The sequence below is a fragment of the Dermatophagoides pteronyssinus genome, unplaced genomic scaffold (genome assembly GCF_027571235.1).
Source record: "Dermatophagoides pteronyssinus isolate colony J.1.1.1.1 unplaced genomic scaffold, Derpt_VIB-CSIC_2022.12 sq0006, whole genome shotgun sequence".
Classification (NCBI taxonomy): domain Eukaryota; kingdom Metazoa; phylum Arthropoda; class Arachnida; order Sarcoptiformes; family Pyroglyphidae; genus Dermatophagoides; species Dermatophagoides pteronyssinus.
Genome location: NW_027461530.1, coordinates 3004975 through 3022500, shown reverse-complemented (window position 1 = coordinate 3022500; position 17526 = coordinate 3004975). Strand labels below are relative to the sequence as shown.

Sequence of the window (17526 nt, the reverse complement as noted above, 5' to 3'; positions counted from 1 at the left end):
ACCCAACCTAACCTAACCTAACCTAACCTAACCTAACCTAACCTAACCTAACCTAACCTAACCTAACCTAACCTAACCTAACCTAACCTAACCTAACCTAACCTAACCTAACCTAACCTAACCTAACCTAACCTAACCTAACCTTGTCATTCCATTTCTTGCCATTCCAATTGTCATTCCATTTGTTGTCATTCCATTTGTTGACATTCCTTTTGCTACTCTAACAAATGCTACTCTAACAAATGCTACTCCTCTATCAATCATCATCATCATCATACATACAATATATCAATCCACAATCTACCACACTCTACCATCATCCATCCATCCATTACCAATACCTCTTCCACACACACACACAATCTTCCAAATCAATCACCACCATTCACAATCATTCTTTGATTGTCTTTCGTTTAGCTCGGTTGGGCCCAATGACAAGATAATCATAGAATCCCTTACACTGTTTGTGTTTTTGGATTGTGTTTGTTTGTGTTTACTTGTTGTTGTTAATTATCTATCTCATCTATCACTGTGGTCTTTGACGTCGATACTTCACTAACTACTATCATGAATCCTGGTTAATAGTGTTCTCATAATGATGCAATCAACAGCTTCCAGTAGTCGAAAAGCACTTGCTCTATTCACAATCATTTTTCAATGACACTCTATCCACCATTTCTTGACTATCAATTCCCCATTGATATGACAATCAATCAATTCTTCCATTCCAGAGCAAGTCTTGGGTACTGGTCTCCTGTTCTGTATTCTTCATTATTTGCCACTGTTATCCACTTTCATGATATGTCCTGTTATTGAATATCTTTGTCATTCGTACAATTAGTCGTTGATTCTGAGCAACGAGCGTTAACCGTGTTTGCACAAACAATCACTCCATTCATCCATTTCTTGACTTGCAATCCAATCTATATTGATTGACTCTCATTTCACCCATATTATGACATTCAATCCATCCATTTCTTGTCTTTCATTTCCCACTTTCGATCTTCATTTCATCTTCATATCAGACATTCAAAACCAACCAAATCAGACCACCAACTTCACCATCATAAACACACAGTGTCTAATGATTACCAATTTCATCAATCGCTTTGTACATTTTCCCATCTTTGAATCTCTATTCTTACCCATCTCATGACTATCAATCTAACTTTCTTCCCAATTTCCTTTCCCAAATCTTTTCCTATTTTTTTGCTTTTTTACTTTCCTTTTCCTCGCTTCTCATTTCACCCATTTCATACATATCATTTGCATTTGTTGGCTATTGCCTTCTCTTGACATTTGATTGTTCGACACTCATTCTTCACCCATTTCTTGACATTCAATCCATCCACTTGACTTTGCATATGTGAGCCATGTCTTCACTCCCTATATGAGGCTGAAAAAAAAAAAAAAAAAAAAAAAAAAAAAAAAAAAAAAAAAAAAAAAAAAAAAAAAAAAAAAACCTAACCAACCTAACCTAACCTAACCTAACCTAAAAACCTAACCTAACTCCCCTAACCTAACCTAACTCCCTAACCTAACCTAACTCCCTAACCTAACCTAACTCCCTAACCTAACCTAACTCCCTAACCTAACCTAACTCCCTAACCTAACCTAACTCCCTAACCTAACCTAACTCCCTAACCTAACCTAACTCCCTAACCTAACCTAACTCCCTAACCTAACCTAACTCCCTAACCTAACCTAACTCCCTAACCTAACCTAACTCCCTAACCTAACCTAACTCCCTAACCTAACCTAACTCCCTAACCTAACCTAACTCCCTAACCTAACCTAACTCCCTAACCTAACCTAACTCCCTAACCTAACCTAACTCCCTAACCTAACCTAACTCCCTAACCTAACCTAACTCCCTAACCTAACCTAACTCCCTAACCTAACCTAACTCCCTAACCTAACCTAACTCCCTAACCTAACCTAACTCCCTAACCTAACCTAACTCCCTAACCCCCCTGAGCGAAAGCAGCTCACGAACCTTCCCTCCCCTAATAAGATGCGGAGATTTCGTATGCATAGTTATGAAAAGTCATGAAAAAGAGAAATAACAATTATCAATTACTTATCTGCGTCTGCATTGCTCAGTTAAAGGTTCGTGATTCCAGTTGAAGAATTGTTTTATTCTGGATCCACTTGTGCACCATTGTTTTCGATATTGGTATTCTTTTGTCGTTCCAATTGATATTCTTCTGCTGATTTGTTCATTGTTGATAGTGATATATATCAATTCCATAGCAAACACCCGGCAGTGGTCATGTAGGCAATATTCTGCCCCAAACGCATTTCGAATTCATTGAATCGAGGCGCGAGCACTGCCGGGCTTATATGTTATCCACTTTGTTTACTACGTTATGATATTTCATAGTCAACAAAACAATCAGCACACAATATCATTTGGAATACGACAAAGAACCATTTGTTCGATCCAAAGCCAAAAAATATTCGGATAATTCCACGTTGATTGTTGAAAACCACAAACAAAAAGCGAGTGATGAAATGTAAACAATATGCGCAGTGTTCACTTTTTTTGGGGAATGATTTTGCACTTTTCAAAAACTTTGTTCGAAAAAAATGAGTCAATGATGAAATGCGCGTGCTGAACACAAAAAGGAAAATTTAGAAAAAAAAACTTTTTTTAGAAAACTTATGGAAAATCTCCAATTATTGACATTCATTAATTCGTGTTACAATTAATGAATCGAATTCGTAACAAAACACTTTCATCGTGTTCATTTTTTTGGGGAATGATTTTTCATTTTTTAGAAAATTTCACTCAACAAATAGAAACTGAGTCGATGATGAAATGATCAACATCAAAAGGAAAATTCACAAAAACTTTTTTTGGAAAACTTATCGAAAAACTTCTAATCAATAAACATTCATTGATTTATATCACAATTAATTCGTTACAGAATAATCACACAAAAAAGAATTCTTAATTCTATGCATAACATAAACAATTCTCATTTCATCATCACTTCGTCAACATGCTCACACTGCAAAGTCAAGTTGACAATTGACAACTTTCCTTTTCAACATGCTCTTTTCAACGCTGGGCTCTTTGGCGTTTTTCATAAACGACAGGATGATCAAAACAAAGAATTTTCTAAAATCCTCTGTGAAAAATTGATAAAATTGATCCATTCATTCCAACAATCAACGATAAGTCATGTTTTATCGCCATACATACACTCATTAAGCAATAAAACAATAAACAATAAATAATGGTTTATTAGACTACTTAATAATATTATTGCTATCAAAATGTTATCCAAGGCCGGATCAGGTTGATTTAGCACGACGACTGCTTGGCGATCGTTTCGAGGAACGTTTTGATCGACTGGCACTAGTGTTGCTAATCATATTACTTTCCACACAATTTGATCCAGTGGAAGATGCTGCTTGATTGTCCGCCATAACAGATGGTTGGGCAGTGCCATTTTGTAAACTGGAAGCCTTACTTCTTTTGGTCGATAATTTTGAGAAAATATATTTACTATTCATTGTTTTTTCAGCTATCATTGATTGTTGACGAGCACGACGTCGACGACAAGTGAAGAATATTGACCATATTATCATCATTAATATCACCATTAACATTATTATCACTAAAATTGCCCAACATAAATCTTGACAAAAAATAATTGATTTGAGCCAGCAATCAAAATGAGTTTGAATATTACTTACAAATTTTTTTGGCAAGTTGCATCTTCAATAATGCCCATACATTGGAAGAAAGAATCATACCTAATTTGTTGAAATGGATACAATTTTTTTTCATTAATATAGGCCTTTTCCTCAAATACATAGACATAGGAATGACCAAATAGATAAAAGTTTCCATCAACAACAAAACCTGTCAATATTTTCCATTGAACAGGCTTCTTACAATATGAAGGCAAATCATAACTCCCTACTATGGTGATATTTTCACCAGATTCATCAAAACAAATGACTGATTCATAACCAGCTTTAAAATATTTTATGGAGATGGTTTTCCTTATTGGTTTCGCACTATGCCAACGACTAATTCCAAGACTTGTTGTTTGTTGATGTATTATATAGAATCGGAATCTTGCGCCTGCTGAAAGTACAATTGAATCAGTTTCATTATAGCTCCATCCTTTTATTGCACTTCTATGCTTGATATCATAATTGAAGGCAGCTTGAGTTTGAGTGTAATCAGTTGCTACACAAATCCAATCATTTTCTTGATCAAACATAAACCATACATGAAAGTTGATTTTCTTAATAGCCTCATAAAATGGGATAAATTGTGGATATTGAAGGCCGAGTGGTTGGGGCCAACTTATAAGATGTAATTTTTTATTTATCGTATCCAGTACATAAGCTGGCAAAACATAACTTAGGTTATTCTTGGTTATCAATCTAAAATATCCATCACTCGTTATTCCAATTGCCAGTATATTCAATTGGCTATCATTATTTTGCTGGAAACTTTGGCAGATTGTCTTGGTTTTGTAAAATGCAACATTCATTATTCATTCATTTTTCCTTTTCAAATCAATACTCACATCTTTTGCAATGGGTTTTGGAAGGTATTGATCCCTTCTTTGTGTCATTACAATCCATGTTTCAATCACAATCATCCACATCAGACAAAGGCCAATGTTCAATGTCCACTTTGACATTTTTCAATCGAAACCAAAAACCACCAAGTTCGCCTTGAAAATTCATTTAATGAATGTTTTGGTTTGTATTGTTGTCAATTAGGCCACAATTCATTTTCTAATACATTTCATAACATGTAACAATGTTTTTCTTCCAAACAATCATATTCGACTGATGGAATTTATTTATTTCATTTTTTCAATTTTCAAAATGCAATGTCACATAACAATCAAAATATCAACATTGAACAAAGTTGCTTTATTCATTCGCAAATGAATTTGATCGCGGTTGAGAAACGTGCCAATCAGTCGCAGGCCAAACTTGACGACCACGAAGGTGGATACGTTCATGTTTGTTTAGATGATCTTTACGACCAAAACGTTTTGGACAAGATCCACATTGATAGGGACGTATTCCGGTATGAATACGACGATGTCTGGTCAGTTCTTCGTTGCGCGTAAATGATTTGCCACAATCACCGAAATCGCATCGAAATGGCCGTTCACCTGAGCAACAACACACACAATCAAAATCAATGATCAATGCAATTCCAACAAATATTACCGGTATGGGTTCGCAAATGGCTTGTCAATTGGCTACGATTATTGAATCGATTGCTGCATAGGTGGCAAATGAATTTTTTCACACATGGTTTCTTGTTGCTGTCTTTGTTTGCAATGCTTCCATTCAATTGCAAGCGTCGGGTGGTCGTCTCGATCTGTCCATGCTGATGATTATTGTGAATGGAAAACCATAACCAATAATAGTAATGATACAATATTAATTGATTGTTATTATCATTATCCAATTGATCAACTGGCTGATGAAATGATGATTTGGCCGTATGATTTTTATCATTAGGGTCCGCTAACCATGGCCGAAACCAATTCATTTTTGTTGTTGTTGGGTGCTGAGGTGATGATCGAATCATTGCAAGTTGGATAATGATCATTTTCCAATCTGTTCAAACAACATCATTATCAATTTTAATCATGCAAAACATGGATAATCATGAGGTGTCATCCAATGCATCCCTCAACTGTGATGAACCCTTTAGCATGATCAATCAATCATTTTCAATCCATAATGACCAAGCAAACAAACAAACAAACAAATACAAATACAAATACAAAGCCCTTTTTATCCAGCTGAGATTTGTGCCAAATCCACTATAGGTGATGATTGGCTGACAGGTTAGATACTTAAGCAATTGATTGATTCCTGTCAATGGAATCCATTGCTCACGAATCAAATAATGAAATGATAACTAATCACACACACACAATAAATAATCATTGATCATTCGATAACTTTACACTTTATTCAGACAACACGATCGAACGTAGGACGGGCAAAATATCCATCGAATCTCATATTACTTTGATGAATGATTTTCGTTCTTCTTTCTTCGCTTATTTCTTCGATGCCTTCGATCAGCTTTTCCAATTCGATTACCTCTTGATGGGCCTTTCGGCAAATGTTTTCACACAATTTCAATTCCTGTGATGCGAGTGGGGATTGTCGACCTAAACTATCGTTGGTTCGTGATATAACCGAAACCATTTGAAATGCATTCATCGCTATCGATGAGAATCGATTCATGTCAATCTGGTTTTTGACACATTCCTGTAAAACAGACAAAAAACAACATTCAACATTCAACATACAATCAATCAAATTTTTTTGCAACAACCTTGCCATATATTCGCAGAATATTATCGGCCATATTGTTTTCAATTTCCAGAACCTGCTTCAATCGGTGGGCCGAATCTTTGAGCAAAGGATGCAAGGTCTGCAATGCATTGAAACCATCATAAGCTTGCGGGTAGCGAAGATGAAATCTTCTCCTGTATCGTTCAAATTGATATTTCCAATAATTTATCGGATAGATTCGATTCAGACGTAGTTTCACTAGAAGATCATATCGCCACTGACCCACACTACGAAGTCCATAACTGGCCAATAACATTCGTAATGATGTTGGTGTATCGAGAACACTGCTGACAACATTGATCACGTCATTCATATCTTGCGACACAATCCGCGATAATTGCCGTGGTTGATAATATAGTCGTATCCATCGAACCATTTGTTCGCAATATTCGGCTGCCAGAATTTTGACAACCATAGCCTGCAGATATAGATCGATTTGATTCAATTCGAATGTATCATAATGTGAACTTGTTAAATATAGAACCGATTCCAGTGAATAAATCATCTCCGATAATCGGGTAACATGGTTGGTGAATAATGTTGATGCTTGTTGATTATTCACTACAATCACATTATTCAATACTTGCTTCATAATGCCCAACAAAATAGCCGATATCGACAAATGACCAGATGCTTTCATATTGAGCAACATTGTTGCCCGATTATCAATCAGCACTTCCGAATCGTCTTTTGTTACATTTAAATTTTTGAACGTAATCGATTCAAATCGAGTTCCGTAATTATCTGTTCCATCGGGCTCGATGCTCAACTGTTCGGTCGGTATAAGAAATGAGCCGATACCACAATCATTGCTTTGTTTGATGCGACAGAACAAAAGATAATAATCATAATCACCACCATCGTTAGGAATTCTTGATTTTTTTCCATTCAATAGCCAACTATTTGTTTGCGAATCGAAATGAGCAGTCGATTGCCAGAATGGATACGGTGGTGACATGAATGTGTCGTTCGGTTCATTGAATGCTAATGCGATGCGTATATTTTTGAAATCAGACATTATTTGTTCACGCAAACTGTCATTGCTGGTGTTTTGAATGGTGTTCAGTATGATTGAATTTCGAATCAATAAAGGTATGATTGTTTTCAGAAATTTCTTCTTCTCTTTATAACTTGTTAGAAAACAATCAGTTACAGAAAGTTGATCCAATTTTATCAATTCTCCAGTCGATTCATTTGGCTGTCGTTTTTTGAATTCCAACGATGATCCCATTGCCTCAAACAATCGCACTTTTTCCGTTTCAGTTAATGTGGAAAGTTCAAAAAACCCACACTGTTTCAATCGATTTGAATCCGAACATAGATCCATAAAATTCTCCTGAACAAATTGATACTGTTGATTCAATATTCGGCTTTCCTCGTCATTTTCAACAAGTTTCGGAAAACTAAATGAAATTTTTTGAAATAATTTTCGCCATAATCAAAATGCCTTCGTCACTAACCTCAAATAATCGGCATCAAGTTCACCGAAGAATGATCGAAAAACAAACGATTCAAATTTAGTTGTCTTCTGCAACGAAGATCTGATATCGATGGTTTTAACATTGAATTCATTGTTTAAACAGCAATTCTTTGTCAAAAATCGAACCCAATGAATTCTTAGGCCGGAATTGCATCGAAAACCATTGACTAGCTTATTCATTTTATTTCGTAAACACAACACACATGTTTTCAAAATAAAAACATCATCACTTTGTCTATGAACGGGCATTCAATCGATCAAAGCGATGATACTTCCGTGCCATTTTATCAATTCAAAAAATGATCATTTTGCTTTGGCCATCAAAAATATAGTCACTTTTAATTTGGTTACATAAATTAACAATGAGCAATTTGCAAAATTGCAAAAAAATGAGGGAACCCGGTCGTCGACGGCAGGACTCGAACCTGCGACCTCCTGATCAGCTTCAGAAATTAATTTCGAAGTCAGTTATGCTGTCCACTGCACCACGCCGACCTCCGGCTAACACTCGAAAGTGATAATCACCACTCGACTGTACTGCTCCTCTATGTTAAACACATTGATTGTTGTTGATTTTATAGGAAAATGCTGTCCAATTTAAAAAAACTAAATTAAATGACAATCCAACAAATCCATTCATTCCCAGAAACAATCAACCCAGGCAAGAATCTGCCTGAATGAAAAAAATCCAACAAAAATCACACAGTCAGTGCCATCCATTGGCCATTCACTCGAACTAATGCACATGTGATGATCAGTGATCACATTGATATCAATAACATTCATCATCATGTTGATCAATACTAAATTCAGATTTAATCATCTCAGATATTATCGTCGATGGCTTTCCTCGTCCAGCAATACAGTTTTCGAACCCAAGACAAAATCCGATGAAAAACATGAAACGACAACATCATCTGAAACGGTGGGCGATATTCACTTGGAACCGGTGCCGATCAAATCGTTGAATATTCTCTCGAGAATCGAAACATACGAAAAACATGGATCATCATTCAATAATCTTTTCATCGGTCGTGCTGATTGTGATCTGTTGAGTTTTCCGTTTCTGCTACGATCCCGTAAAGAATTTCTGGAAATGAGTGATCAATATGAAATGGTACGAACAACATGGAATCGAATCAAAAAAGATGAACAAACATTAAATCTTCTCAATTACAATTCGCTGTATAAGTTGAGCGTCAGTGAAATGATGTTCATATTCGAAGCTATTGGGGCCAGCGTGGAAAAAAATCTTCCGTTCGGCACGAAAGAAGATCGCGAAAGTCGTTTCGAAAAACGCTTATCTAAATCATTCAACATTGATTCGAGCAGCAGTCGATTCGACATTGGAGAGCAAGCTTTTTCCAGTTTTCACAATATTCGTGAAGCAATCCAAACCATAGTGCCGTTGATCGAACGCAATGCCATCGTTCATTATGCATTAAGTCGATCGACCAATCATCATATGCAATCGGTGGCTGCAAACAGTGATTCCAAAATCGCCTTTGCATTCGACGAAGATTTCGATTCGGATCGTACCGATATCAAAGTGGCCAGTTGGTCCAGTCAAGCTCGTTTGACTTATGATTTCAATTCGTGGGTCATCTCCGGTCGAAAGAACAATATTATCGACGGCAACTATTCGCATTATTTGATCGTTTCGAAAACCGATGATTACACTGAAGTACAAGGTGTCAATCAACTGCAAAACGATGTGGGAATTGTTGCATTGTTAGTACCGGCCGATCAAGTAAAAATCGAACGGGATGCTGCCGATTTTCTGGCCATCAAACATCAACGAATAAGCTTCGAAGACATTGAATTGATGCGTGATTCGAGCGAAGTAATCAATGCTACCAAGAATCTTGCCGAATTCAACAATGTAAAAGGTTGCGGACAATTGGCTGTATCAGCATTTCTACTAGGACTACTTAAACAACTACAAAAAAATACCTATGCTTATCTGGTCAACAATCGACTTGGTCTGACTGACTGTGAACTGGTTCAATACAAGCTTTTCCGTTCAACTTGTCAGATTTATGGCCTGGAATCGATGATCTATTTGACTGCTGCTATGTATGATTCATTTGAACGTGGTGCCGATTTGGCCGCCGAGTCCATTACGGCCAAAACCAAAACTGTGGAATATGCTTACGATGTGATTAGTGAATTGCGATCCTTGTTCGGTTCTCGTTATCCCTTTTCATCCACTGTTCATGATCTAGTCTATTATTTGGATTCCTTTCTCGACTCTACACTCAACAATCGAATGTTTTTGGCCCAAAACGCCGCCAAATATTATAAAACATTTGAAGATATGACTTTGAATCGATTAAGATTTATCGAAAAAGGACCAATCAATTCCATTCAACGTTATCTTCGACAAAGAAAACTTCGAAAACACGAAACTTTTCTGACGCGTGAAATGACCAAATATGTTCATCATAATCTCCATACTGCCTGTGATTGGATTGAACATTTAATCATTTTGCTGCAATTCTCGATGCATTATATTTCTACCCTTCATAAGGAAGTGAGTCAAATTCGAATCAATGAATCACACTCATTAATCATTATCATTTTCAGGAGATGCACCAACAGCACTTCGATCTGAATCGATTAGTGGAAATGGCCATGGATATTCAGATAATGATATCATGCCTGTCTCGTGCCAATCATGCCCTCTGCTATGGAATACGAAATGGCCATTCGGAGAAAGAGGTCTGCATGGCTGTTTGTAAACAATTATTTCTCAAACATTTGCAAACATTCGACGAAATTGACAAAAGAACCCTCACCAACAACGATGATTATTGTCGAACAATATTCGAAACAAATATGACCGAACGCGGTTACTTTCCCAAACTATTTCAAGTGGAATGATAATCAAACCAGATTTACTCCAATGGTCTAGCAAATCAAACAAACAAATTCATCATCAACGTCAAAAGAAAAAATGTATTTATAAGACAAAAAGAAAAGGGATACACTTATCAATCATTTTGTTTTGTTTTGGAGAGAGGAAATGGGCAAATACAACACTAAAAAAGAAAATTCATTAATTTAAAGCTTACTCACAATTTGTTTTCTCGTTTTGTTTGTTTGCATTCAGTCTTTCCTAAAATAATGAATGATGATGATATTCGGTTGATGATTTTTGTTTGTTTGTTGCGGAATCGGAATTGTTGATGAATGAAATTAAATACATTTTTCCACATATCTCATTGTGTGTATTGTAATAATGATGATAATTATAATAAAATCTAAATCGTTATCGTGTCTTGTGTGGTATGTTATGTTATCTCTCTTAGCCAATGATGATGGTGGTGATGATCATGATAAATTGTGTGGTAGTGTGAACAAACAATAAATGACAATGATATTTGTAATCAATCAATTATAATAGAGCGTGTATATTATGAACGATATTTTTCTCCAAAAAAAATTGATAGATTTTTTTCTTTTTCTGCGCTCACAACAACGATGACGATGACACATCATGTGAATGGATAAAAATAATAACAAAAAAGGTAAGCGTTTACTGCTCATCATCATCATCATCATTATGTTTTGATTTTGGGCTTCTGCAATGTGTGTGTGTTGTGTTGGTTTTCAATGGACCTCTGAACTTTCAGCTTTGGCTGCAATATGATTATTAGTATCTTGAAGGGTCGAATGAGGCGTCGAATGTGAAGGTGTCAATGTGGAATTGGATAATGCAGGATTTGGCATTGGTTCCACGGTGGTCGAATGAGGAACAATAGGACCAGTGTAATTATAAGAACTAGAGCCATTCATACTGTCGCCATAAGCACCGCCGGTAAAATATTCTTTGTTCACACAGTTGCGTAGATTATCTGGAATGCGGCCCACAATCGCTCGACGAATTTCGGTTGCAGCCATCTCGCGAAGTTCAGTAGAGCTTGCATCACTATACCAGGCGGCATGCGGTGTACAGATCAGATTGGACGCATCTTTTAATGGACCTTTTTCGTTGGTCAATAGAAAACATTTCATTAAGCCCTTCAACACAACTCTAAATCTATTAATATTTACCGTGATTAACATAGGGTTCGTTTTCGTGAACATCGAGAGCAGCAGCCCGAATTCTGCCATCTTTGAGTGCGGCAGCTAAGGCGTTTTCGTCGACCAGACCACCACGAGCAGTGTTGCAGAGAAAAGCTCCTGTTTGTGGGTGAAAGATTAACAATAAATCAATCAACGAATGAATGAACATACCAGGTCGCATTTGTTTGATTGTAAATTCATTGATGAGATGATGATTGTGTTCGTTAAGAGTACAATGCAATGATACACAATCACTTTGAAATAAAAGGTCTTGCAAAGTGTAGACACGATTCAAACCAAGTGATTTGTCGATTCCGTCCGATAGATAAGGATCATAGAATATAACATTGAAACCGAATGCTTTCGCTCGTAACGCTACTGCAGTTCCCACTCGACCTGTTCAAACAACAAACAGTCAAATCAAACTAGTCAACCATAACAAGCTCAACATTACCTAAGCCCACGATTCCCAAAGTATCGCCACGAATTCGAGCACATCCACTAGCGGCTTCTCTTACTTGCTCGGGACCTTGAAATTTTTTCCCATCACGCACCATATTGGCCAACCAATACGTTCGACGATATAAATTAAGAATTAGGCACATGGTAGAATCGGCAACTTCTTCCACACCAAAACCCGGCACATTACAGACGGCGATACCAAGTTCACCGGCTGCTTTGATATCAACATTATCGATGCCCGAACCGATGCGAACTATTATTCGAAGTGCTTTGAATTTTTCCAAATCTTCTTTGGTCAAATTGATTGTATGCCACATCAGGGCCCCGACAGCTTCGTTCAAAACTTTTTCGTGAATTTCCTGAGTGGATTGAGCATCGCAGAATGCCACCGTGGCAACATCTTTCAATATGGGCATCTCTACCGAACAATCACGGCCATCGAGCAAAGCCACCAAGGGTCGTGAATGTAACGGACCATTCGATATATTTGGTCCCCGAACTAACACATTCAAAACAATCATTAATCCATAATCCATATACATTCATTATATCAATACAACTTACTGCAATCGATTCTGGCTCGTTTCAGCGTTTTTTTCTTGTCCATGCTGCCTCGGCTACACTGGGTATTTGAAATTATTGTTGTTTTGCTATTGATTGATTGATTGATTGGTCAATTCAATCAAATTTTTATCAATATTATCCGATGACCAAACAAACACGGCTGTTTAAATAAGGCAAAAATCAATTAACACACGTGTCAATAATGAATTGTAAATGATAGCATGTAATCATCAAATCAAATATCAAACGCAACACATGTCATCATCATCATCATCTTGATTGACATACCGGCTATTCAACTGAATTCGAATCGATTCTTTCTCTTGTTTAACACGATAAAGATAATGATGACGATACAGCTATATATATGATTCACACACCAAACACTCAAGTTGTTGGATGATAAATGTTTGAGAAGAATCTTTTTGGCAAAATCAAAATTCGTTAAATCGCTATCGAGGATGAATGAATCGCTGGTGACATGTAATCAACTAATTATTAAGCGATCACTAAATAAGCGACCGACGGCAAAATCTTTATCTTGCACTCACAAAAACAAAACACACTTTCTTTTTTCGATCTTTCCAATTCTCGCCACCGAAATGAAACAACAATGAAAACGATTGGGAGAGAGAGAGAGAGATGTGGATGAGAAACACACACAAACAATGCAACAAACACAACATAACAAAAAACGAGCAAATCCAACACCAGACAAGGCGAACGTAATTATTATGTTTGCAGTAGAAGTGGCATACACTAATGAATAAAATTCGCTACATTTTTCGACAAAACGGTGCCGGCCAAAGAAAATCTGCGACATTTATTCACATACAACAATACGTCATCTATGAACAAACAAAATAGGGAGTGGTATTCTCGTGTTGGTGTGACGTTTTGTTCCATTTTTTCGCCATTACGCGCGCATTGTTGGGTGATGGTGATGACGATACCTCATTCATTCGCACAGCACGTGTATCGAATATTATTGGGAATTGGATAGATATGATATTTGACTTTTTCCGAGTAACTTTGAAAAATAAGGATAATGATGATTAGAGATTAGCTTAGATTCATCTGTTGATGTAACAAGTTCAAGGATTCTGATAAATAACAAATGAACCAGACTGACAAACATCGATCGATTGATCTAATCAGATGAGAATGGGATATCAAAAGGTTACCATGTGTAAACGTGCATGCAACATCGTTTAGATGAGAGAAAATTGTCACTTGTTTACTAATTGACAAAAAGGAAAAAATCTAATCAAATGCAATGTGAATATCCTTGATCCAGCAATAGTCAAAATCAATGCGGTAATTAATATTGGCGCCATTTCTATTTCATGCCATTACAGAATGCATTCACACAAAAACATTCTTACCCGATTTTCTTCCAAATAATAATGTTGAGGGTGCTAATAATACAGTAATACAAACAATACAAAGCACAACTAATCAAATACAACAATAAACAACATTTATAACACACAGTGAAGAGTGACTGACTGAAATAATTGTTTTGTTTGTTTGGTAATTTCTTTCTCGCCAAATAATAACAAAGATCATTAACGATGATGATGGTGATGGGCATGATCAATTCTTTCGAATGACCCAAAGCGCCATCTAATGTCCATTTATGTTAATTGAAAAAATGTTTGAATTTCGATCAATTTCCGATTGAATGACAATTATCATTCTGACTAAAGAGAAAAAGGTCACTTGTCACTCAATCAAAAAATCATCACATGACAATCGATTGAAAGCCTTCGATCCACCGACTTGTTGAGCAAGTTTTTTCTGACCAAAAATAAATATTTTGTTTGGATCAATTCCTAAAGTGAACAAAAAAGGCCCAAAGGCAGAATGTCTTGCAAACTTCAAAGAAAAAACAAAAATCAAATCTGACATGTCCTGTTTCGTGCGTAAACCATTCAGACATGAATGAATGAACGAAAAAACATTGCCTGCCAACCTTGCAAGCAAGCACAATTCAGACACTGTTGATGATAATGATGATGATGGTGATGATTATCCCCTCAATGTGACTCGCATACGTGGTGTGCATCCAACACTTGCCAAAGAGAAATATAGGTGGAGATTGTGTTTGTATGTTCGTTGGCTATATCGTAACTAAGGACAACAGCAGCTCGAATCGAGGAAAAAAGCTAACGACGCCATTTTCGTTCAGGAATCCATAACAAATGCATCGATCAAGTTTAAATAAATTTACCATTTACCAATTGTACTCGAATTTTTCTCCCGGATTATCATCATGGCTCAAAACCTAGCTTAAGCTAAACCATCATCACCACGATGGAACCACCACTAAACGCGTTTCGCAGAAATCGGCAAAACCGACCAAACATAATATTATTCACCAATCTAACCTAATTCTATTCACCGCACTCAAATCAATCAAACCCAGTCTCGAAAAGGGTCTGAACCAAACAAAACATAAGCATCAATCATGGCGTGAGTATCCCAATAGATTTTTTGCCCCAAACAAATTCAATATCCGATTGTTCCATTAGGTCTCAAATAATAACCACCACCAATTCTAACCATTCGAACAGCACACCATCATCATCATCATCAAACAAACGACAATCGAGTAATTCAATCCTCATCCATTCGAATCCAACATCAAAGCAAATAGCCGAAATAAATGGAGTTCAGTTATCATCAGGATTATTATGCAGCCAACAATGGCTGCTTTGTTGAAGTTGAAGGCTATCATCATCAACACTATCAACATCAAATATCACAACAGCCAAATCAATTTGTTTGCTATGAATCACAGCAATTCGATCAAAAATTATCGCATAGCCAATTTGAAACCTATCACCACCAACAACCACAGTACAGCAGTATAGCATCATCATCATCATCGAGCCCAGATAGTAACCACTACTACCAGGATGGATATTATTCATATCCATCGTCTATCGAATCACAATCACCACCATCAGGCGATTCAAGTCCATTCGGTCAAATTGATAACAATCTCGACTCAATATTGGATGAAATAGCTGCCAACGCTGAAAATATTGACGATATTCTTCTGGCCAAAAATGAAGACGATCTATACAATCTGCTTGAAACTAGCGACGATTACTCACCATTATCATCATCATCCCTCGATTTCGATGATAATCAATCGGTGGTTACGCTCAATTCGGAAACAACAACAAGTTGCTCTCCACAACGAAAACTATCAATCGATTCTAGCAGCGGATATTGTTCATTCGATTGTGATTCCATTGAAACATCGTCGTCATCATCACTGTCACCTTCACCACCCTCAACAACCAATCAATCAAATGCAGCCGCAGATACTAATCGAGTAAAACGACGACGAAATCGTCGATGTAAACATACTAAAGAAGAACGAGCATTGAGGAAAAAAGATCAGAATAAAAAAGCAGCCATCAAATATCGGGAACGAAAAAAGGTGCAAACGGAAACAATCGAACAGATTATCGAACAACTTGAGTATCGACGAGATGAGTTGACCATCCAATTCAGCCGAATCGAGACCGAATTCAATGTCATCCTACCACTGGCTAGACAAGCATTTCAAGTGGATCCCATTCGTGGCCAACAATTGCAGCAATTGATTCAACGACTCCAGCAGAATGGTTTCAATCAATAATTATTTATTTCATTTCAAACATTTTGATTTGCTTTGTTGACATTTCATTTCATTTCTTATTGATTTTAATTAAATAAATTCGTTCATTTAGCCATTGTTTAGTAAAAAAATTTTGGAATCGACATGATTTCATCTCGACATTAATTTAAACTTTTTCGGCATCCAAACCATGTTTGAAAAAATTCATGACAGCCTTTTCATTGCCATCTTCACCTTCGCGAAATTCCAAAATTCCGACAATACCATCCGGATTCGAACTATTACCAAGATAAAATTGTGCATCATTCACTTTAGGGAGAATTTTCTTCACAGCTTCGGTAAATTTAGCCTTTGCTTCGGCAATTTGTTCATCGCTCCATTCCAAACTCTTCCATTTTTCCTGCAATGTTTTTGTATAGGTTTTGAGATAATTTTTGAAATCGGCTTTTGAAAATGATGCCTCAATCAAACGTTGATTAAGAACCAGATCATACCCAGATTCGGTTATTTCATCGGTACCCTCATCAGCCTCTTCAGCCGATGGATTAAAACCATCAATGGCAATATCGCCTTGTTTTCGCATGACAAACTAAACCAATTCCAAATTCAAACGGTTAAATCATTTCAAGAACAAGGTGCAAACTTACTTGGCATTCAACTTCCCAGATACAATCATCGACAAGCCGAACTTTCGATGAATCGGTAAACATTTCGTCACCTAACCCAGAAAATCTTACATCAAAACATTAACCAAACAATGAGCAAAATACATACCGGTAATCAAATCCTTATAGATGATCATTTTGTATAAAATTAATTTATTTTAAAAAATTTAATAAAATTTAAAACTTTGTGAAAAAAAATTAAAAAAAACTATGTATTTTACACAGAGACGAAACTAAAAAGACCGAACAATATTTTCTGGCCACACTGAACTTGTTGTATTTAAAGGAAA

The 17526-nt window shown here is 36.5% G+C and overlaps 5 protein-coding genes and 1 non-coding gene across 8 annotated transcripts; 2 read left to right on the top strand and 4 right to left on the bottom strand.

Annotated features, from left to right (window-relative positions):
- Positions 1-3229: 3229 nt before the first annotated feature.
- Positions 3230-14475, bottom strand: CtBP (C-terminal binding protein). 3 transcript variants are annotated; one of them, XR_012846255.1, is made up of 8 exons: positions 13226-13607; positions 12938-13097; positions 12366-12872; positions 12083-12307; positions 11900-12028; positions 10922-11829; positions 3706-3765; positions 3230-3647 (listed from the first exon to the last, which is right to left on the bottom strand). XR_012846255.1 is itself a non-coding variant. In XM_075820281.1 (6 exons), the coding sequence occupies exons 2-6, from the start codon at positions 12978-12980 to the stop codon at positions 11456-11458; spliced, it is 1278 nt and encodes a 425-aa protein (XP_075676396.1). In that variant the 5' UTR covers positions 12981-13097; positions 14323-14475; the 3' UTR covers positions 10782-11455. The 3 variants fall into 3 exon arrangements, 2 of the variants coding, with proteins under 2 accessions (XP_075676396.1, XP_027198335.1); XM_075820281.1 differs by lacking the exons at positions 3230-3647; positions 3706-3765; positions 13226-13607 and adding an exon at positions 14323-14475 and having other exon boundaries at positions 10782-11829; XM_027342534.2 differs by lacking the exons at positions 3230-3647; positions 3706-3765 and having other exon boundaries at positions 10782-11829.
- LOC113792622 (complex I assembly factor Egm, mitochondrial-like) lies at positions 5950-8089 on the bottom strand. The gene is made up of 3 exons (XM_027342533.2): positions 7824-8089; positions 6344-7766; positions 5950-6276 (listed from the first exon to the last, which is right to left on the bottom strand). Exons 1-3 carry the CDS (start codon positions 8021-8023, stop codon positions 5974-5976), a joined length of 1926 nt encoding a protein of 641 aa, XP_027198334.2. The 5' UTR covers positions 8024-8089; the 3' UTR covers positions 5950-5973.
- On the bottom strand, positions 8248-8338 carry TRNAR-UCG (transfer RNA arginine (anticodon UCG)). Its single transcript is given in 2 exon segments — positions 8248-8283; positions 8302-8338. It is a non-coding gene; the product is annotated as a tRNA-Arg (tRNA).
- LOC113792621 (complex I assembly factor Egm, mitochondrial-like) lies at positions 8417-11117 on the top strand. The gene is made up of 2 exons (XM_027342531.2): positions 8417-10376; positions 10430-11117. Exons 1-2 carry the CDS (start codon positions 8634-8636, stop codon positions 10724-10726), a joined length of 2040 nt encoding a protein of 679 aa, XP_027198332.2. The 5' UTR covers positions 8417-8633; the 3' UTR covers positions 10727-11117.
- Positions 14476-15117: 642 nt separating the features above from the next.
- Positions 15118-17505, bottom strand: Tctp (translationally controlled tumor protein). Its single transcript, XM_027342537.2, has 3 exons — positions 17346-17505; positions 17219-17289; positions 15118-17160 (listed from the first exon to the last, which is right to left on the bottom strand). The coding sequence occupies exons 1-3, from the start codon at positions 17371-17373 to the stop codon at positions 16738-16740; spliced, it is 522 nt and encodes a 173-aa protein (XP_027198338.1). The 5' UTR covers positions 17374-17505; the 3' UTR covers positions 15118-16737.
- On the top strand, positions 15606-16682 carry LOC113792625 (uncharacterized). Its single transcript, XM_027342536.2, has one exon. The coding sequence runs from the start codon at positions 15606-15608 to the stop codon at positions 16590-16592; it is 987 nt and encodes a 328-aa protein (XP_027198337.2). The 3' UTR covers positions 16593-16682.
- Positions 17506-17526: the final 21 nt, after the last annotated feature.

Excerpts from the sequence above, each read along its gene's own strand:
- LOC113792621 (XM_027342531.2), top strand. The coding sequence starts at position 8,634 with ATGTTGATCAATACTAAATTCAGATTTAATCATCTCAGATATTATCGT. Across the intron at positions 10,377-10,429 it reads TTTCTACCCTTCATAAGGAA|GAGATGCACCAACAGCACTT; the intron begins GTGAGTCAAATT and ends TATCATTTTCAG.
- CtBP (XM_075820281.1), bottom strand. The coding sequence starts at position 12,980 with ATGGACAAGAAAAAAACGCTGAAACGAGCCAGAATCGATTGCA. Across the intron at positions 12,873-12,937 it reads ACGAGCCAGAATCGATTGCA|TTCGGGGACCAAATATATCG; the intron begins GTAAGTTGTATT and ends TGAATGTGTTAG. Across the intron at positions 12,029-12,082 it reads AATCAAACAAATGCGACCTG|GAGCTTTTCTCTGCAACACT; the intron begins GTATGTTCATTC and ends ACCCACAAACAG.
- Tctp (XM_027342537.2), bottom strand. The coding sequence starts at position 17,373 with ATGATCATCTATAAGGATTTGATTACCG. Across the intron at positions 17,290-17,345 it reads CTATAAGGATTTGATTACCG|GTGACGAAATGTTTACCGAT; the intron begins GTATGTATTTTG and ends TTTCTGGGTTAG. Across the intron at positions 17,161-17,218 it reads TCTGGGAAGTTGAATGCCAA|TTTGTCATGCGAAAACAAGG; the intron begins GTAAGTTTGCAC and ends GAATTGGTTTAG.
- LOC113792622 (XM_027342533.2), bottom strand. The coding sequence starts at position 8,023 with ATGAATAAGCTAGTCAATGGTTTTCGATGCAATTCCGGCCTAAGAATT. Across the intron at positions 7,767-7,823 it reads CTTGATGCCGATTATTTGAG|TTTTCCGAAACTTGTTGAAA; the intron begins GTTAGTGACGAA and ends AATTTCATTTAG. Across the intron at positions 6,277-6,343 it reads TTCTGCGAATATATGGCAAG|GAATGTGTCAAAAACCAGAT; the intron begins GTTGTTGCAAAA and ends TCTGTTTTACAG.
- LOC113792625 (XM_027342536.2), top strand. The coding sequence starts at position 15,606 with ATGGAGTTCAGTTATCATCAGGATTATTATGCAGCCAACAATGGCTGC.